At 37.5% G+C, this 21,239-nt stretch overlaps 3 protein-coding genes across 5 annotated transcripts; 2 read left to right on the top strand and 1 right to left on the bottom strand.

Moving 5' to 3' along the window:
- Positions 1-123: 123 nt before the first annotated feature.
- dnajc5b (DnaJ (Hsp40) homolog, subfamily C, member 5 beta) lies at positions 124-5,313 on the top strand. 2 transcript variants are annotated; one of them, XM_083529765.1, is made up of 5 exons: positions 124-237; positions 657-779; positions 2,861-3,074; positions 3,201-3,375; positions 5,016-5,313. In XM_083529765.1, exons 2-5 carry the CDS (start codon positions 673-675, stop codon positions 5,099-5,101), a joined length of 582 nt encoding a protein of 193 aa, XP_083385891.1. In that variant the 5' UTR covers positions 124-237; positions 657-672; the 3' UTR covers positions 5,102-5,313. The 2 variants fall into 2 exon arrangements, with proteins under 2 accessions (XP_083385891.1, XP_083385892.1); XM_083529766.1 differs by having other exon boundaries at positions 166-241.
- Positions 5,314-7,179: 1,866 nt separating this feature from the next.
- On the top strand, positions 7,180-17,532 carry trim55b (tripartite motif containing 55b). 2 transcript variants are annotated; one of them, XM_083529415.1, is made up of 8 exons: positions 7,180-7,442; positions 8,387-8,556; positions 11,901-12,075; positions 13,110-13,205; positions 13,620-13,853; positions 14,735-14,757; positions 15,710-15,834; positions 15,968-17,532. In XM_083529415.1, exons 1-8 carry the CDS (start codon positions 7,323-7,325, stop codon positions 16,114-16,116), a joined length of 1,092 nt encoding a protein of 363 aa, XP_083385541.1. In that variant the 5' UTR covers positions 7,180-7,322; the 3' UTR covers positions 16,117-17,532. The 2 variants fall into 2 exon arrangements, with proteins under 2 accessions (XP_083385541.1, XP_083385540.1); XM_083529414.1 differs by having other exon boundaries at positions 11,898-12,075.
- Positions 17,533-18,166: 634 nt separating this feature from the next.
- On the bottom strand, positions 18,167-19,975 carry crhb (corticotropin releasing hormone b). Its single transcript, XM_083530486.1, has 2 exons — positions 19,827-19,975; positions 18,167-19,109 (listed from the first exon to the last, which is right to left on the bottom strand). Exon 2 carries the CDS (start codon positions 19,094-19,096, stop codon positions 18,581-18,583), a length of 516 nt encoding a protein of 171 aa, XP_083386612.1. The 5' UTR covers positions 19,097-19,109; positions 19,827-19,975; the 3' UTR covers positions 18,167-18,580.
- Between the last annotated feature and the right edge of the window lie 1,264 nt (positions 19,976-21,239).

Below are 21,239 nucleotides of genomic sequence, written 5' to 3'. Positions count from 1 at the left end.
TTTATCTATCTATACATTAATCCATCCATTCTAGTCTCCTCTTAGAGTTCACCAAACACACACATGCTGAAACCTAATCAGGTTTGTTGCAGTTACCTGAACTCATGACTCAGTCCATGGATAATTCATTTGCCTAGTGATCCACTCACATGTAGAGGAGCAACCTGACTCCAGTGACCCGTCTGCAACACCTCGCAGAGGATCGGCTCTTGCAGCGTCACAAAGTCGGTTCAACAGGTAGGTGAACTAACTGCATTCTTTCTGGATTATTTCTGATACCGTGCTTACAGTTATTTATTAGGTGTTGGTCATTTGTTCAGGATTCTAGCATTTAAAATGTCTTGAGAAACATCACAGTTGTGTAAATTTGCAGGCTATTAAATATTCAGTACCGGCTCAATGTCAGGGATGGAATTATTCAGGTAGAGGAGATCAAACAATATACAGGTGTGTGTTGAATCTATGTTATTTGTAAACATAATTTTCCAGACTACAGGAAGTAAATGTTTATTTTTCACCAGGTCAGCGAGAACATATTAAAGGCCTACACATTCCGGCTTTCTAAAATATATTTAAAATGGAAAGTTGACTCTTTCTGCCTTGATGAAATCCTGTCCCTCTGCAGACATTTTATTTATAGTGTATGTGATATGAAGGTAATGCTCAGGGAACATGACTGAACAAAGACAGCGAGCCCTGTCCACGTCAGGCGAGGCTCTCTACCAGGTGCTCGGCCTTGACAAGAACTCCACTCACGATGACATCAAGAAATCGTACAGGTGGGTTCGAAGGTCTCCTGCTTGCTGTAGATCTTTCTAAATCACTAAATTCAAAATGGGATCTTCCGCTGTCCCTGGTGGAAAACATCTAGCAACTTAAATGATTGTTTGTTCCTGGATGTACTTGTGTAAACAGGGTTTAGTCTGTTAAGCCAGTGGAAGGGAAGCAGAAAAATCTGCAATTTGATCTATTTTAAGCTTTCTGACTAGCTGTGTTGCTTTTAGACAATTGAAATTGATGGCCTACTAAATTTGTTTCAGATTTCAGGATTAAATTGGATAGACAATGTGAAACTAGTGTTGTACTGTTGATGCTTGCAGTGCGGAAACACTATCTGTATACGGTCACGAACATCATAATGACAACAATGACTCTAGAATCACTGTTTTTTATGCAGTTAAAAAAATAGGGTAGTTTTATAAAAGATAAAAAAAAGTAGTTGTAAATTCATGCAGACTCATGTATTGGGTATTATACTTCATTTTCGCTTCAAATCAAGCACTCAGCTACTCTGCACTTACTTCATCTAAAAATAGTTCATGTCTGAGTGGTGTTCCAACAATTACAGAGACTTAAGTGCGCTAATTCGCGTTGCCTTTAAGACCCATTTAGTTGTAAAAGCGTTTTTTAACAGCACTTGCTTAAAGTTAATGAATATGTCATCGAAGCAAGTCGTTCTAAATCCGTCAGCTTAATGAAGAATTAATGAGCATGTGTGCTTGAAGCGTTATAAAATGTTGATGAGAAATGACAAAATCTTAGGGAACTACTTTACCTTTACTTAAAAGATATAAATTATACAAACCGAGCTATGTATATTTAAAGCTTTTATAGAGCTTAATGAATGGACAATGGGTGAACTTTAGTTTTTTTTAGATCCTTTTATATGCTGATGAACTGGATGCATTTATTTCATACCAGCTACATGAGGCCCATATCAATCAAGATCAGTTCCCAACAGGGAAACTCAAAAATACAGAAGAAAGGTAATAAGCTTGCATGCCCTTATAAAAGGTGTGTAATCTTATTAAGAACAGCACATGACGATTCTAACCGGGGAAAGTTTGGTGACGCAGTGTGAACACAGCGTGAGCTCAGTTTACACACACACCAAACTGGCGTGTGTAAGAGACAGGTGTAAAAAAAAAAAAAAAGAAGAAGGAGAAAACATCTATTCCCAAGCAAACATCTGTTTAATGCTGACATCACATGATAAAACACAAATACTTCTCATTCAGTTGAACTTTTCCTTCTTTGTCATATAAGAATGAAAAGCAAAGTGTGCAAAAGTTTGCATTCCCTTAACACAGTGAGGATGACAATGACAAATAATTTACTCCAAGGCCTCGAAGTTTCTCAAATGTTCCTTTATTATCCAGGTATTTTAAAAAAGCGAAGAATCTCTCATTTCCAGTTGTCAGTACCTCTTCCTTCCTAAATGTAAAAAAAAAAATATATATATATATATATATATATATATATATATATATATATATATATATATATATATATATATATATATATATATATATATATATATAACACAATATATTGTAATTTTTACAATATATATATATATATTTATTTAAAATATATATATATATAATTATTATTATTATTATTATTATTTTTTAAACAACTTGCTTTGCTTTTATAACACCCTCTAACTGATTACTGATTCTGTGTTCTGTGAGCAGCTTTTGAATCTAAAGGCTGCAGAATTCACCTCAGAACTTTTCCAGACAGAACTTTTCCAATTGTAACCCTGCCAGATCTCATAGAAACACTCCTTTGAATTAAGTCTGGAGGCTGAAAGGGTCATGGCAAAACCATCCTCTTTCTTTTGGTCCTTTTCAATTTTTTTTCTGTTGCTGTTTTTCTATGAGTGTTGGATTGTTGATTCATTGCTAATTTCCTGGAAATCTTTTCTATCTGACAAACCAAAAGAAGCCTTTTCTCCCACAACGTTTCGGAGTTGCAAACATTTGCACTAAACTGTATCACTTGGATATTTATGTAATTGCCTCCTTTTGAAGAATCTGTACAGGTCCAGCTCATGTAAATATATTTTTTTGGACAGGAAGCTCGCTTTGAAATATCACCCGGACAAGAACCCGGAGAACCCTGATGCTGCTGAGAAGTTTAAAGAACTCAACAATGCTCACTCTGTCCTCTCGGACGTCACAAAACGGAACATTTATGACAAGTATGGCTCGTTGGGACTCTATGTGGCCCAGCAGTTTGGAGAGGAGAATGTGAACACTTATTTTATGCTCTCCAGTTGGTGGGCCAAGGTGAGAGGATTTCAACTAGTGCTCGCTGATAATCCTATGAGCACATGGACTTTAATTTTTTACTTCTCGCTAGATTCAAATAAATAAAACCTGTGTATGTTTGTGTGTGCCTACATTTGTCTACAGGGTCTGTTTGCCATTTGTGGCGTGCTGACAGGCTGCTATTTCTGCTGCTGTCTGTGTTGCTGCTTCAACTGCTGCTGTGGGAAGTGTAAGCCCCGCACTCCTGGAGAGGAAGACCAAGAGTGCTACGTGTCTCCTGAAGACCTCGAAGAGCAAATTCGCACTGACACCGAAAAGGGTGAGCATACACACACACATATACACACACACTGACCAAGACAAACCAATATCTTAATCGTTTTAATTCACGAAGAGTCACTAAACCAATCCATGCATCGCCATGTGCACTTTTATTCTACAATTTATTGATACTGAATTTCAGATTATTCTATATTTGCATGGTCAGATGTAATGAAATGAAGTTTCACCCTGACCTTTTTTCCTAAAGTAGCACTTCCTTATGTGTTACACTCCTTTAATAACACAGTAATTACATGTTTTAAATTAAAGAACAGCATATAGTTTTGAAATTACACTTTATGGACAAAAGTTTGTGGACACCTTGGCTTATGATTGGTATCTCATTTCACATTTAGACCCCATTTGCTGAATATACTCCAGAATATACTTAGAATATACTCCAATCTTCTGGGAATATGTTCCCCTAGATGTTGGAGTGCTCTTGTGGAGATTTGTGTGAGATTTATTCAGCCACATGGTTGTTAGTAAAGTCAAGTACTGATGTAAGTCGCCTGGGGTGCAGTCAGCGTTCATGTAATTCATATATCTTCATATGTCTGAAAAAGTCAGTTGTCCCAAAACTTTTGTCCCTTTTAGTGTCTTGAATCATCCACAAAGCTTTCAAGCATGTGTTTGTATACATTTGTGAGAAATTGCAATACAAAATCAAGACTCAGATTTAAAAAATACCCCCCTGAAATTGTTAACTAGTAGTTAGTTAACCATCAAACATCTGTCAATTTAATACAGTGCATATGTTTATTGTAGATATTTTTGTAGTTTTAAGTCATCATCGTAACCTATATAGATGAAAATGTTCTAGTCAATGACTCATTTGTTCATATTCTCACATATTAGCTTGATTCCAGGAATTAAGTGTCATTCACATTACGCTGAAGAAAAACAAATCTTACCCATGGATTCCTTTTTGGTGTGTGTTTTCCGCAGAAGCCTTTTATATCAGGGGCCGAAGCATTGAGCTTAAAATACACAATTTATCCAACACCCACCCTGTTACTGACAACAAATAGACTACATACTTCTGAGCCAGATGTTTGGATCTAAACCGTTGTCTTTGCGCCAGTTCTCAGTAGGAGGTTTTTTAAGGCCCTCACAAAGCTGATAATTACTGCTTCTGAGTCATTTCTCTGAGCGAGTTTGCATACCGGTTATTTTTACTTATTACACAATAATAAGAGGCAATGTGTTTGTTTCTGGCCTTTGGGAAAATATCAAGAGTATCAGTAGACACGAAACCTTTAATGTATGCTGAGTTCAAGTCTGGTAAGAACAGGCAAGTCTGTAGAAACAGGTTGGCACTGCTAATAAATATATTTAAAAAGAACATAATAAAAAAATATCACATATACTTCTTGATTTACTTAAAAAACTTGTGTCGAGACTCAAAACTTCAGCCTATAAGGATTTAATAATCTCACCAGGCCGCACTTCAAACTGGGATAATGGAACAAGTGCTCTGGCGTCCTTGAACTGGAGGAAAAATGTATTTATTTCAGCAGGAAGCCCAATCACATGCCATGTTCTAATGTGAGCTGGCCCTATGTGAGAAGCAGTACTCATTTTGCTTGATGATGATTGTCATCACTTACCTGTGTGTGTTTGTGTGTGTTTGGCCAGATGGTGACACTCCTGTAATGCATCAGCCAACTAATGCGAGTGAGAAGACCCAGCTGATTGGGGACGGACACCGGACATATACCTGAGAGAGAGAATGTCTTTAAAATATTGTCTGATATGCTTTTGTTTTCAATAACTGTTGTGTGTAACGTACAAATATAACACACATCTCATAACGCTGACACAGTAATTTAATGGTGATGCACACACAATGCACGGTATACATTTATGTCTATTAATTATGGATATTTTCCTACCAATGCTGTCTGTACATAACTTATAAGCAGATCATAAGAATTATTATAATGGAATGTGACCCTGATGCCTAATATATAAAGAATAAAAGAATGTTTTCACAAAAAGAGGACATAGACACGATTGTTTAAAACTAATGACAAAGTGGCCATATTTACTGAGAAGATTTTTTAATCTTTTTTAACACATACTAGGTCACTGCTATATCTCATTTTCCTATATCGTCATCATACACACCAAAACACTACTTTGTAAGCATCAGGCTACTGGGAAGAAACACCACCCAAATGAATATCTGATCAGTGGTGGTTCTGTTGTAATCCTTTTCTACTGATGGACAATACAAAGTAAGAAACTGAAAAATTTGGCAAAAGTATGGTTAGTACAAATTTTCATCGGTTTTAACTGTAGACTTGTCCCAGCGCAGCTTTACAGAAATAAACAGGTTATAAAATATGATAATATATATAATATCTCCCAGAGATGGGTCATCAGGAAGAATCAGGAAATCTTAAAATAGTTCTTCTATTATAAACACCAATTTATATATTCATTTAATTAAATTATTTAAAAAATGGTAAAAGTTATTGACTCCTTCGAGCCGGATTCGAACCAGCGACCTAAGGATCTCCGTGTAACCGCTACAGTCCTCCGCTCTACCAACTGAGCTATCGAAGGGTACTGGCAAAGATTATCATTTACTATACCAATATATAATACCCATGGCACTCGCATATGGGCTTTAGAATGTTCGCTTAATCATCCGGCGATCCGTCGAATTGCGGTATTGGTTCTCGCATTCTCCAACGGTTATATTTTCTTCCCCAGTTTGCTGCATAATCGCCAGCGCATTCAGACAACGATTAGCGTCTCCACTTGTGGTTGGATCACTTAAGCAAGATAACTGGTTCATGGATGTGGTGAGAAAAAACATGCAGGTAGTTGGTTTGAAAGAGGCACATGTAGAGGACAGGGGGGTATGGAGACGGATGATCCGCTGTAGCGCCCCCTAATGGGAGCAGCCGGAAGAGGAAGACTTAAGTAAGATTACTGCAAGAAAAATTTTGAATATCGACAGAATAATTTCAGCACCAATTCTGTCTGTACATAACTTATAAGCAGATCATAAGAATTATTGTAATGAAATGTGACTCTAATATATCAAGAATAAAAAATTGTTGGCACAAAAGTGTGAACTGGTTTTCGGCGTAATCGTCCTGCAGTTGAAGATTCACCACTTGTGGTTGGAACGCTGCAAGAAAAATTGACAAACAAAATTGCCTCCTTCGAGCCGGATTCGAACCAGCGACCTAAGGATTACTATGTAACTTCTACAGTCCTCCGCTCTACCAACTGAGCTATCGAAGGGTCAAACGCGCACCTCACTAAAGAAAACTTTATAAAGTATAATAATAATAAAGTGTTCTGGAAGAGACTTGCGGATTTACAACGTAATCGCCATTAAAATTAACGTTTAAAGGTGAAAATAAATAAAGAAAAAAAAACGATAGAAGGTTGTATTATATTATAAGTGGTAGAAGTTCTAAAATCAGCGTTAAGGGGAATTAGCTCAAATGGTAGAGCGCTCGCTTAGCATGCGAGAGGTAGCGGGATCGATGCCCGCATTCTCCAAAAGAGCTTTTTCCTATTTGATGTGTTCTATTATTGCAATTGTGTTAATATTTTGTTAAAGAGTTTAGAAACGATGCACTGATAATAAATTATAATAAATCTACGAGTCTGTTTGTCATTTGCGACATTATGCATTACCTCCATGTCCTATCTTTCTAATTCCGATGTCTTTGCTCAACAGCCCAACTTCGCTTGGCAGGCATATATGGTAAAGTAAACCTGGCAACTGACGTGACTGTTTCTAAAAACGGCTCCGAGGTTTCGGTCACAGGTCTGTGTCTGTGTGTGTGTGTGTTCGGGGTCAAAAATACAGAGTGAGGAAACCACGCTGCCATATACTATATGAGTAATTATAAAGTCACAGTGTGGAAGAAAGATCACTGTGTATAGTTTAATTCTCGTCTTTTATTTTTTATAACCATGGACATTTTGGAAAAGCAGCTGATTTGTCCAATTTGCCTGGAAATCTTTACAAAACCTGTAGTGATTCTGCCATGCCAGCACAACCTCTGTCGGAAATGTGCAAACGACATATTTCAGGTACTTACTTACTTACTTACTATCTATCTATCTATCTATCTATCTATCTATCTATCTATCTATCTATCTATCTATCTATCTATCTATCTATCTATCTATCTATCTATCTATCTATCTATCTATCTATCTGTCTGTCTGTCTGTCTGTCTGTCTGTCTGTCTGTCTATCTATCTATCTATCTATCTATCTATCTATCTATCTATCTATCTATCTATCTGTCTATCTGTCTGTCTGTCTGTCTGTCGTCTGTCCGTCTGTCTGTCTGTCTACGTGTCTGTCTGTGTCTGTGTGTCTGTCTCTGTGAAATTAATTAGTTATTTACAGACCATGATTCATCCTTCAACAGCAGGATTCTAGTGGACTATAAACAGTTTTTGTTGTAGTCACTTATATACCCTTAAAACCTAATTTATTTCACACCTGAGAAGGTCACATTAAACATAGATCTATATAAAATATAGAATTTAGCCACCTTCTTTTTCCGAAGAAGAAAAATCACTGTTTATGTATACAGGCTACAGACACGAAGAGTTTCCACGTGTCCTAATTAAAATAACTATATTTTTGGCACAAATGATTACACCACACATCATATAAATTGAGCATCAGTCTGATGCCAGTTGCAATATCACCCTGTGAATTTTTTTTTTGCACACTAAAGGAACTGAAGTGTAAACGAAAGCACCATGTTTTTCATTTTCCATTCATTTCTGTAATCATAGATCAAAGAGTGAAGTAATCAATATCTAATCCTGATACAACTCATTATTAATGAACTTTTAATTATTTCTAAATCCCTGCAGTTGGATCCGTTCCCCTGTGTTGAAAGTAGAGAGCAGGAGAGCAGAGAACTTCTGTTCTAGTGCAAGAATGTGTTTTTGACATGAAGTATGTGAGATTGTGTAATACTTATTTACTGACCTGACTCCTCACCATGTAAACAGGCATCAAATCCATACCTTCCCATCAGAGGAGGATCAGTGTCTTCAGGGGGTCGTTTTAGATGCCCATCCTGCAGGCACGAGGTTGTTCTGGACCGCCATGGGGTTTACGGACTGCAGAGAAATCTTTTGGTGGAAAACATCATTGATATGTACAAACAGGGCTCCACCAGGTGAGCAGGAATCAGTGAGATCTTAAAATCTATAAATTACAATCAATATGAACAAACTCATGCATTCTAATGCATTGGTGTACGGTTTGCAGATTTCTGGTTTTTTTTTTTTTTTTTTTTTTTTTTTATAAATTGGACCGACTAGCTTTCAATTTGTATTCTCATTCGACGCATTGTTAATGCAATTTTTAAAAGAAGATGTGACGTATTTCCTACTGTCATTTGAAACGCTTTGCTTTTAAGAACAAAATCCCCATGAGCTATACATTTTAGCTCCCTGTCACTTAAGCTTGCTTTCTTCCGTCCGTTTTCCTTTTATTTCTGAGTCAAACCTCTTTCCAGGTATGAACAGAGAATATTTTTGCATCTGAATTGGTGCCTCTTTTAAATTTCTTTTTTATTTGAGACACTGGAAAGGTGATATGGGCAATTTAGCCAAAGGTGGTGTGTATTCTCTCTTCTACTGTCATTGGCAGGGGTTGAGTAATCAGAAATTCATTATCTAGTCCCTTGGGTTAATGTAAGCTCTAGTGCTTACATATGTCACCAAATAGTTAATAGCTAAATAGACTAGAAAGCAGCAGCTCACGTAAAGTGTGATGAGCAAATTATGCAGTCTCTAGAAAATTAGCTTGAATCCCTGGCTTTAGTCCTGAAAATGTGTTGATGAAGCATTATGTATGCACCCTCACATGCATAAAAGGCAAAGCTTGACATTCTGATTATGACCAGTCAGGTCGAAGGCCATCTTCAAGGTCATTCCTGGCACAGAAGAATAGCCCAAAGTATGTGGACATCTGAGTATTGAACATTACTTTCCAAAACCATGGGTCATTAATTCTGAGCTGATTTAATAACCTTCATTATACTGGGATTTGGGAATTTGTTCACATTTTGGACATTTTGACACAAGATTTGTGTTTATTATTTATTTTGTTCAGCTAAAAGAGCAGTTGTAAGGCCAGGCATTGACGTTGGGTGTGGATGACTGGGGTTCAGTTGGTGTCCACATAGTTTTGTCTGTATAGTGTGTATGAACCAGGTGGTCTTGTGTTTCAACAAAAATATCAAATGTAATATTTTCATTTTTGATAATCATTTAGCGCCATGTACATCGAACAAACATTTGACCTCTTGTTCTTGAGGTATCATGCTAATGTGTATCTTTGCCAAATGCACAGCCAACTAAAAAACATAACGTCTTCACCATCTAGTGATGAATTTGTTTGTCCAGTGGGCAACTGAGTAAAAAAAAAGTGTTAACCTTGAGATGTAATCTATTTGCTCGCAATTTGTCCACTTTTGCTTAGTACAGCTTAAGTAAATATTTTATAATTAATTTGTTTTAGGACTTGGTAGGCTTTCCTGTGCTTTTCTTTACTGTTTTCCAGTATTTCCCGTTTTACATTTTAGTCCTGACAATCTTGTTTAGAGCTTCAGCGAAGATTTTTTACAGTGTATCCGGAAAGTATTCACAGTGCTTCACTTTTTCCAGATTATGTTACAGCCTTATTCCAAAATGGATTAAATTATTTGTTTTCCTCAAGATTCTACAAACAATACCCCATAATGATGTGAAAGTAGTTTCTTTAAAACTTTTTTACAATTTATTAAAAATATGAAATGGAACAAAAATCACATGTATATAAGTATTCACAGTCTCTGCCATGACACTCAAAGCTCAGAGGCATTCTGTTTCCACTGATCATCTTCGAGATGTTTCTACAACTTGATTAGTGTCCATCTGTGGTAAATTCAGTTGATTGGACATGATTTGGAAAGGCACACACTTGTCTATATAAGGTCCCACAGTTAACAGTGCATGTCAGAGCACAAACCAAGCCATGAAGTCCAAGGACCTCAGAGATAGGATTGTATAGATGCACAGATCTGGGGAAGGGTACAAAAAATTCCTGCAGCATTGAAAGTCCCAATGACCACGGTGACCTCCATAATCCATGAATGTAAGAAGTTTTAAACCACCAGGACTCTTCCTGGTGAACCCGATGGTCACTCTGAGAGAGCGCCAGTATTCCTCGGTGGAGAGAGGAGAACGTTCCAGAAGAACAACCATCTCTGCAGCACTCTACCAATCAGGCCTGTATGGTAGAGTGGTCAAACAGAAGCCATTGCTCAGTAAAAGACAAATGACAGCCTGCCTGGAGTTTGCCTAAAGGCACCTGAAGGACACTCAGACTAGGGAAACAAAGATTAAACTCTCTGGCCTGAATGCCAAGCGTCATGTCTGGGGGAAACCAGCCACCACTCATCACCTGTCCATTACCATCCCTACAGTGAAGCATGGTGGGGGCAGCATCATGCTTTAGGGATGTGTTTCAGCAGCAGGAACTGGTCAGGATCGAGGGAAAGGTGAATGCAGCAATGTACAAAGACATTCTTGATAAAAACCTGCTCCAGAGAGCTCTGGACCTCAGGCTGGGGCAAAGGTTAGGATCTTCCAGCAGGACAATGACCCTAAGCACACAGCCTAGATAACAAAGGTGTGGCTACGGGACAACTCTGTGAATGTCCTTTAGTGGCGCAGCCAGAGCCCAGACTTGAACCTGTTTAAACATCTCTGGAAAGATCTAAAAATGGCTGTGCACTGATGATCCCCATCCAACCTGATGGAGCTTGAGAGTTTATGCAAAGAAGAATGGGAGAAACTGCCCAAAACCAGGTGTGCTAACCTTGTATTGAGCAAAAGGCTGTGAATACTTATGTACATGAGATTCTTTTTGTTTTTTTATTTGTAATAAATTAGCAAAGATTTCAATTACACTTCTTTCAAATTCACATTGTCATTACGGCTTATTGTTTGTAGAATTTTTCGGGAAATCATTAATTTATTTAATTTTGGAATAAGACTGTAACAACAAAATATGGAAAAAGTGGATACTTTTCGGATGCACTGTATATCAGGAAGGAAAAATTATACACACTTACATAACACGTGTATGTTTTATCTTCTACACATGGCCTGTACTGTCAATATCAGCATATCATACTAAAATTATGCATATATTTCTTTTAAGATTAAATAATTTTTTTACAGATAGAATATCAATAATTTTTTTTCTCCCAGTGGGTCAGAAGGCTAAAGGTCTAAAGAGCTTCCTTCTGTGGCCAAGACCTACGAGCTTCTTGGCATCACGCAACCCATACTCCTCACTCTATTATTCCTGTAATTATTCCGTGACTAATGCTTCTGTTCTTGTCTGATGATGAGGGAATTCTACTCTGGATGATTCCACACTAGAGCATCCAAACTCTTCATTTTTATTAGAGCAGGTCACCTTTTGACATACAGATTCAATAAGTGCCTCTGTGCTATTCCATAGCAGCAAACCCGCTCCACAGAGGACAGATGACCAGCCTATGTGTGAGGTGCATGAGGATGAGAAGATCAACATCTACTGCTTGACCTGCAGCGTCCCTACATGCTCCATGTGCAAGGTGTTCGGCTCTCACAAGGACTGTGAAGTGTCGCCACTCAAAAGTGTATATCAAGTTCAGAAGGTAAAAGAGTTTGTGTTAGACATGGTCAGACTACATATATAAAAACGAAGCACTTCATAATTTCAGTTCTATATAGCAAGTGGTTAATAAAGTAAAGCTTTCCTTACATTTTTTTTCAGTTTTGCTATTTTTGTGACAGAGCAAGGGTTTTGCGTCTGTGGTTAGACATGCGGATATAGCGAATATTCAAGACATAGAGAGAGACTTCAAAAGCCAGCTTGATATCACATAGATATTTTTAGATTTATGATATTTCAGTGGCAAAAAATGCATTTATTGATCATTCTGATTACCGTAATTTCCGGACTATAAAGTGCACCCATATGTAGGCCACACCCACTGAATTTTACAAATATTTTAATTTTTAACATAAACAAGCCGCACTTGTCTATAAGCCGTCTTATACACACTTATGTACTTTACACAGGCTTTAACGAAAGACATGTTACACGGTGTAACGGGTGAAATATGTTGCGCTTCCTTTAGGAGCATAGCGGTATTTTGGGAATAGCATGCCAGAAGCGAGCTCTCCCTTCACCCAGACTCAACGCGTTACAACGGCTTGTATCTAAACAGTAGCCGACCAAGAAAGTCATTGTTCACTGTCTTCCTCCTTCCTTTCACAACTATTTCTTTCGGGAGTTTATCTTTTGGCATCGTTGTGCGTTTAAAAATCACCCGATGGAAGTTTTTTCTCCCGATGCCGTGCAGCTCAGAACACAGGTGAGGTGCGTTTTTTCGTTTCCGTTCAGAAATTTTATTGGTCTAATGTTAGTTAGGGTGCAGGTTTTCGGCTTGAAGTTTGTGAAACCGGGAAAATCCCCAGGAAAAATTAAATTAGCCGCTTTGTTGTTTAAGCCGCGGGGTTCAAAACGTGGGGAAAAAGTAGCGGCTTATAGCCCGAAAAATACAGTATGTGTTTTTATCTCTTGATATTTTATTAACTTGTCATGTTAGTGATTTTTGAGATACAGAGATACAGAAAAACTACTGAATGATAATATTGATGCCATCACGTGTGCCATCATTTTCAGACAGAACTGACAGACAGCATAGCAATGATGGCGGGGAACCACGACAGGATCCAAGGCATCATTAGTCAGTTGGAGGAGACCTGCAGGGCCATAGAGGTGAGCTGCACTGTGTGTGTTCCAATGTCCTGACAAAACTATCAAGTTATTGATGGGGAAAATGAGAACAGGCCCTCTGACTTACTCACACTGGAGCTAATGAGCTGGGCAGATAGGATGCTGGAGCACTTCCAGGAACTCCTTGCTGTATCCTTGGAGGTTTTATTATGACTTACACGACTAACCAAAAATAGTTTTTTTCTCTTGATGAAAGAGAAGGTAACTGGCAATTAGGTGGGGGGGGTCAGTATTTCTTGATTAGACTTTTGATAACTCAGCCAGTGGAAATGCAGAAGCACAAGGTTTTTGTATATGACAAAAAAGTAGGTTTAAAACTTTATTAATTCCGATGAAATCTTGGATAAATTAGTATGTGGTTTTGATCTTTTTCATCATTAAACATTCTTTTTGCAGGAGAATGGCAGGAGGCAAAAGTCCCAGTTGTGTGAAAAATTTGACAATCTCTATGCCATCTTGGAGGACAGAAAAAGAGAGATGAGTCTCAAAGTGTCAGCCGAGCAGGATGAGAAGCTCATCTATATCCGTGGACTTAAGAGGAAGTATGAAGATCACCTAGAGAACATGGCCAAGATTGTCGAGTCAGGAATCCAAACGATGGAAGAACCTGAGATGGCTGTTTTCTTACAGGTACATGAAATACACTTTCGATCATTTTCATGTTTTAAATGATCACTGACTAATTAAGAGTGTTTTCACGCTGATCTGAATGTACCCAGGAACAATATTGGTATCGTCTCCAGAGGACGTGTTCATCCCAATTTTGCTTTTGCATAGACAAAAACAGAGACAAATAATTTTTCAGGGTTGGCTCACAGTTTAACATCATCAACACAAAACACAAGACAATGTTCTTATTAATGTTAATTTAATTGAGTTAATGACTGTGTCTGTACTTTGGTTTGTCTCTGATTAACCAGTAATGAGACCGCTATTCAGTCAGTGCTGCTAATTTCAATACAAAACATTCAGTGTTTTTCTGGGGGATTTTTTAGCTGCCATTTTTAAACATTGAATATTTTACTTACTTTATTTTTTGACCTCCACAAAAGACAATTCTCTGCAAGTTTCTTCTTTAATTCATTGATCTTTAGTAACTGCTTTTTCCCGGTTAAACATGCTGATTTAATGCCCAGCATCTTGACTCTAAACCCGGACCGGTGTTAAGATGGACTTAAGACTTCCAACACCCACATATTGTGAACAAAATGAAAATATTGAAGGCAAAATAATCCTCACATCCTCATCTGGCAGGATCGACTACATAAACTCTTACTCTAATTTTCATCCATCACACACACGTAATGCTGATTTTCATTCTGGCCAGATTTCAAATTGATTCACCAGGACCATACCTGGGTATAGAAACAGTATTTCCCCCCAACAGATGTGCACAGCCTTGGGATCTAAACAAAAAAATGTGTAAACCTGTACTTATACCTAACAATGAATTATTATGATTTCATCATTAATTGTTGATCCCTCATATTTTTCTGTATTTGTCTTTTCAGACTGCAAAACCTTTGTTGCAAATGTAAGTAAACCCCTCCACATCTAATGCATTTTCATCCACTTTCACCACACTTATATTGTTATAGTTATTATTAATTGGAATATGTATTCACAGTCGCATGCAAATAAATAAATAACTAAAACGCAGCATGTTTAAAAGTCTGGAACCATGTACTCCTCTAAGATGAATGACTGAGGTTTTGAAAATGACAATGTGAAAGATATGGAAGATTTGTTTAAATGTCTACCCAGAGCGAATCATATGCTAGTCAGAAAGGCAAAGCAAAATCTCTTGCATGATGGTTTAGCTGACACAAAAAAAACCGATCACACTATGCAAATCTGCATGGATGGAAAACCTGTGACCTCCTTGCAAATGTGACCATCAGATGCATGCAATGCAACATTTAGTCAGAGGTGTTCTGGAAACAAATGCTGTGGACTAATAAATTAATAATGGAACACAATCATCAAAGGTATATAAAAAAAAAAAATTTAATGAAAAGAACAATTATTAACATTGGTGTAACTTTATTAATCTCATGTTCTAGAAGCAAATGCAACTTAAGCTGGAAAACACTACTACAATCAGACAGTGATCCAAAATGCACTATAAAATCTAATAAATGCAGGGTGGAGTTTTTGGAATGAAGCTTACAGTACCCTGAATTGAACATCAATGAAAAAAATATGGTAGATCTGAAACCTGCTGTGTATGTGCTGTGCAGGCCTAAGATTATCTCAGAGCTAGAAGCATTCTGCATTGAAAAGTGGGTGAGAATTTATTAAACAAGTATAGATTGTTTAATAAATAAAAGAATACCTTTGACTGGATACAAAAGGCATTTGAAAGTTGATATCTGCCAAAGTGGTGTGTTGTAGGGCGTACAAATTTTTTTGTTTCTGCAGAATTTGTGTTCACTAATTTTCACTTCAAAAATTCTAAACGATTTGTTTGTTTCTCAATCGGCCAGGATGGGCGAGGCCACAAATACATCCCACTTGGAAAAAGTGGAGCATGGCTATGAGAACATGGACCATTACTCCGCTAACTTCAAGAAGGAACGTGGAGTTCTAAGCAGTATAAACTTCATTACAGGTAAAAGCATGTTGCCCTGTAGCTTTAGCTTAGGTCCCATTACTTTGGATCAGCTGATGGAAAGTATTGTGGCAGTTTTAAAATCAGAGTCGGCTCTGTTTTTTTTTGTTGTTGTTGTTCTATTTTTCTGCAGATGAGGACGAGGAAGAGGGAGATTTAGTGGGGGCAGAGAAGGACATCCAAAAAGAACAGGCTACTTCAGAAGAGTTCCTGGGCACCCAGTCTGATCCTCTTCCTCCTCTTCTGCCTCCCAGTCCAGAAAAACACAATCAGAGCTCGTAGCTCTGCGACTTTAGAATGAAGACTTTTTTGGAGCTGGATTTGTATGATTAGTGGTAGCTTAACGTTTTTTTTAACATATTCAATCCACCTACATCTTCTTTGCTTGTACAGATATTTGTATCAAACACATTTGGTGTACATGTTTAAATGTTTAGGCACCTATAACCTAATGACAAATGAACCGTGTCGAACTTTAAAATATGCAGAATAGATTTTTGCTAATTTGGCTATAGCATTTTAAAGTTTTGCAACCTGACAGAGGAGCAAAAATATATAAAGAATTCTCCCAACACAAAAGATCATTTATAAAGGGGAAAGGACCTGAGCCACATTATTTTTGTACGGCTGATTTGATCTGATGTGAACTTGACCAGTGAATTTACAAGCTTTGGCCTTGTAGGAAAGTTTTAATTAGGAAAGAAGGACAGTGGTCTGTTCGGTTGGTTAAAGAAAAGAAGAACGAGCCTCTTATTCTTGCCTCACATTCATTTTGAACTTTTGTGCTGATTTCTTTCCAACCCCAAACTTTTATTTTATCTCGTTCTCTAACATATAAAAATATATTTATATTTATGAAAAAAAATTATTATCCTATTCTTGTAAGCATGTCTCAATGCTTCACAAATGGCTGATTTTCCGCTTTGTTTTTCGTGAACAGAAAAAAAGACTAAAAATAAATGTTTGTGGTTATGGAAAGCTCATCCAAGATGATTTTATGTGTGATATTTTTACTCAGGTTGGCACCGTTAGACGGTTTACTTTACAAGTGACAAGATCTCCTCTTAACACATGCTCGGCCTCATTTTCAATGCCAATAATGAAGAAGATGACTTTTTTTTTTTTTTTTTCAGTAATGCATGTTAATTAAGCCATAATTTTCTCTCTGTGCCCTCTAGGGATGTTTTAATCATGTTTTTCTGAAATGTTACACTCCAATAGGTTGTAATGGAAGTAATCTCTCACTCACCTTTATTTACCTTGTAATAGCTAATGTGGCAGATGTGTGCTTGATGAAGGAGCTGAAATATTCATGCTGTTGCATAATCTACCCTTTATGAAATCGGTGAAATGAGGGAACGGGGTTTCTGCGAACTTTAACGTTGATTGTAATGAAGTCCAGACATCTGGGAAAACCTTCTGATGTTTGTTAGCGCTCCTCACATTTGTCAATCCTGGTATGAATACAATGTTTGTGTGATGATATGCTTTGTGGTGGTTTGTCTAACAGGCGTGGAATAGATTCGAGAGAATTCATGCAAACTAAAAGCCCATGTTTGTCCTCACAGAAGGGCACAATGAATCACAACAGCGAAATTGTGTTGACCTCAGGTCATGGAGCACAGCGTCAACGTATACCAGTCACAACAAACCTTTATTTAGTAGTCATAAAGAACTCAGACGATGTTTTTTTTTTTTTTTTCAAAAAAGGTAAGGAATTTTGGTTCTACACTTCTAACAGTTCTGTCTGGAACAGGATGTCCTAAAATTAAATATAATTGTGAAATGTTACTTGTCGTTACCGAAATCCAGATGTCATTTATCTGGACTGAAATTCAATGTTTTGTGTAGCTGCATTTTAGGGCAATTAAATTTTTTCCCTACAGATTTTTTCTCCTCCTCAATGTATTGTGCTTGGATTTGTTCTCAGAAGATTATTTCGACGTGACGTGTTGAAATGAACCATAAAGCGAAGAAAGGTGAAAAAAAAATCCAATTTCCATGCAAATGATTCTATTTATTGGTCAATTTTTCTTGGCTTAACATCAAATAAAAAGTGCATACGATGATGTGGGTTGTGTATCTGCTTATCTCTCTGATGTGTCAAGTGTGTATTCACACACTCATGACTGAGTCACGTTGTTTTGCTCTTTTCACCCATGTAATGTTTTGGACAAGAGCAACCAAGAGAATATATTATAATATTTCAGTATTATAAATATAAAGTCTATGAAGCACTAGAAAGAAAGAGCTGGGGTATTTTTTTGCAAGTGTATTAACATTTATTAATAACTGTGATCATACATCAAAAATCTAGACAAGAAGTGAAAAATGTCTTTTAATGTTTTATTGAAAAATATAAAAATAAGAACATTCTCTTGCACAACAGAAAATTACTGTTTGCTCATTAGTTTATTAACAAACTTACAGTGTATTTTATAAGGTACAATGAAACTGGATATCTATCCGGATAAAATCAACTTCTCAGTACAGTACTCTGAAAATATTTTTTATTTTTTTGTAAATAGTAATGTACCGTCGTTTTTATGCTACAGTTTCAATTTAGCATTTGCACAGCAATTATGGAAAGTGACACCAGTGTCCATGTTCATTCTCCTATTTCCTTCTACAAATAAATAATACAATATATAAATACATTGGGATGGAAAAGCAGCACTGTGGTACAGGATGTTATGGTTTGTGCTAAATGTAAATTAAAAAAAAATCCTCTTGGTCAGCTTTTGGGCTACTTGCCGAAAATCTCCATCATTTTCCGGTTGCTGTGCGCCTGCTGCGCCAGCTGCTCGGCCTTCGCCATCTCCAGCACCTCCCGCAGCAGGTGGAAGGTCAGGTCCAGGGAGATGGGCGGCTCCTCGGCACGGCGCGGTCTCTCTGCTGGTGCGTCGCGCAGCCCGCGGGCCGCCTCGGCGACCTCGCCCTCTTCGCGGAGCAGGTGCTGCGTGAGCCTGAGCTGCAGAGCGCGTTTGAACACTGATGAAGCCGGTTCGGGGCGCGCCTCAGACTCGGACTCACGCTGATTTCCGTTGCCCACCCGGATGAAATACTCCTCTCCCAGACGTGCCCAAACCGGCCGTGTGCGCCTCTGGTCTTCCTCTTCTTCGAGCGCGGAGAGGGAGGGGGAGGAAAAGGAGGAAGGGGAGGCTCGCCGGTCGGGACCGTCCAATGCCCGGCACTCGTTCATGCGTGGTGGGAAGGCAACAAGCAGAGCTGCTGCGGTAGTGACAAGAAAGTGGAGCTTCATTTCTGAGGAGGTTCTGCGGGAGGACAGAAAATGATCACAATTACGCGCACGCTTGGTCAAAATGCGCGCTGCGGTTTGGAACTTTTACTTTCTTAAAAAAAAAAAAAGTTGAGAAAGTTAATGAGTGGAGATAGCTGGAGAAAATAATAGGTCTAGTTTGTGCCTTAACTTTGGGATGATACATTTACGCGTACACCTTTTGTACCTTTAGAAGGTGGATGGAGTGTAACGCATTACTCCAAAAAGACACTTTCCCATTAACAGTTTACATTACAACCTTCTATAGCAGTACAATATATCTATGTTTGGCACGTGGAATAAACATCATAATGGTACATAAGATAACAAGTAAAAGTAGCATTTGGAACTCAATCATGGAATAAAAACTTCGTTACTAGTAATATTTGTTAGTATGAACGATTCTTCAGTTAATTGTCACACGAACATAAACTGCTAGACATCATTTTATTAGAAGGTTCATACTTTAATAGCATTCATTTAAGATTTATACTTAAGATTGTGCGTGAGAGTTTTACGCACAGTTTTACGCACAGTTTTACGCACGCTTCGGCACCTGTATAGACTATGCATTACTCAAAAAAGCACCAAAATCACGACATCTTGTTATCTTTATACATTTATATGTATACGAATAATTAATTAGAAATATTTATTTAAAAAAAGAAATAAAAGAAAGATTATTTTTTTGCTGAATTGCAAAAATGCGTACCTGGTTTGCGCAAATGGAATATCCGCAGGAACAGTTCTTTCTTCTCTGTTTTTTTTTTTTGTTGACTTTTTTTTATGCGATCTACTCTACTCTTCACTCCCAGCTGTTTCCTGACAAGATATTCAAGAATAGAGTTTGGTGACTTCTTCAGAGGAGGGACTGGAGTTTGGGTTTATATAGTGTTTGCGCATGCGCACTGGAGAACGAGTGGACCTGAATGAACGTAAGAGAGCAGTTTGGTTGCAATCTGAATGAGTCATCGAGATGTGCGCGTGCGTGCGCGATCTCTCATAAAGTGAGGGTTGGTATAGAAAAGTACATGTAAGAATTAATGTCTTGTTAAATATCACACGATACCATGCAAATGGTTTATTTTCCGATCCTCTATTTCTGGATTGCATTTTTAAGACTGCATATGGACCAAGTCTAAGTGTGCATTAAAAAATATCTATTGCAAAACTTCCTTACCTTTGTGCAATAATCTGACATCTTAATTGTAAACCCTTGTGCAAACATGACATAGCATGCAGAACTGTTTATTAAACAAAATTTAAGTGGACTTAATTGGAATAATTAATTCCTTGCAACAAAGGGAAGAGTGTGCAGCATCTAATCTACCATAGGGAGCCTAATTAATTGTGTTAAACTGTAGATAAGTAGCATCCTCTGGGAATAAGTTTTTGTCTGTACGTTGTTTGTCTTTTCAAATTAATAAGCATATTTTCTTACGTTACAGATTGAATTGGCTTGATTAATAGAATTAATCTAGAACTGGATACGTCTATTGCAAACCTCACTTGTTAATTGTGGCCTTCTAGATTTAACCCCATGTTTGTTAAGTTGTAAAGAGACATGCCATCTAAAATTTTAAAAGTTTTCGAGCAAGGTTTCCCTGTATCCATGTGGGTTTTCTCCAACTACTCAAAAATATGTCAGTAGAGACAAATTAATTGCCCATAGATGTGGATTGGTGTGTGAATATTTGTGTGCGCATGGACTGGTCATGGAACCAGGGTGATTTCTGCCTTTCCATGAGTATTCCTAGATCCACAGCAACCCTGAATCAAGTAAAGCATCACTGGATATGACTAAATGAATGAACTTCCATAGCGCTTTGGTGAAATGTGAAATATTACTTACAGTATTTCCGTGTGTGTGTGTGTGTGTGTGTGTGTGTGTGTGTGTATATATATATATATATATATATATATATATATATATATATATATATATATATATATATGCATGCCACAGTGGACACTTTAATTATCAGAATCGTTCATGAATCTTATTATTGAAATAGCTTAGTGTTCTGCAATGATTTCTGCATTGATTTTAATATAATGTATGTTTGAAATTATTATTCTCAGTCTAGACTTAACCTTTTGTCAGAGGCAACCCTGAATATTCTGG

This window comes from Silurus aristotelis (assembly GCF_946808225.1).
Source record: "Silurus aristotelis genome assembly, chromosome: 25".
Lineage (NCBI taxonomy): Eukaryota > Metazoa > Chordata > Actinopteri > Siluriformes > Siluridae > Silurus > Silurus aristotelis.
The sequence above is the reverse complement of the archived record's forward strand: the minus strand, read 5'-3'. Positions and strand labels throughout refer to the sequence as shown.

Excerpts from the sequence above, each read along its gene's own strand:
- dnajc5b (XM_083529765.1), top strand. The coding sequence starts at position 673 with ATGACTGAACAAAGACAGCGAGCCCTGTCCACGTCAGGCGAGGCTCTC. Across the intron at positions 780-2,860 it reads GACATCAAGAAATCGTACAG|GAAGCTCGCTTTGAAATATC; the intron begins GTGGGTTCGAAG and ends TTTTTTGGACAG. Across the intron at positions 3,075-3,200 it reads TCTCCAGTTGGTGGGCCAAG|GGTCTGTTTGCCATTTGTGG; the intron begins GTGAGAGGATTT and ends ATTTGTCTACAG.
- trim55b (XM_083529414.1), top strand. The coding sequence starts at position 7,323 with ATGGACATTTTGGAAAAGCAGCTGATTTGTCCAATTTGCCTGGAAATC. Across the intron at positions 7,443-8,386 it reads GTGCAAACGACATATTTCAG|GCATCAAATCCATACCTTCC; the intron begins GTACTTACTTAC and ends CCATGTAAACAG. Across the intron at positions 15,835-15,967 it reads CAGTATAAACTTCATTACAG|ATGAGGACGAGGAAGAGGGA; the intron begins GTAAAAGCATGT and ends ATTTTTCTGCAG.
- crhb (XM_083530486.1), bottom strand. The coding sequence starts at position 19,096 with ATGAAGCTCCACTTTCTTGTCACTACCGCAGCAGCTCTGCTTGTTGCC.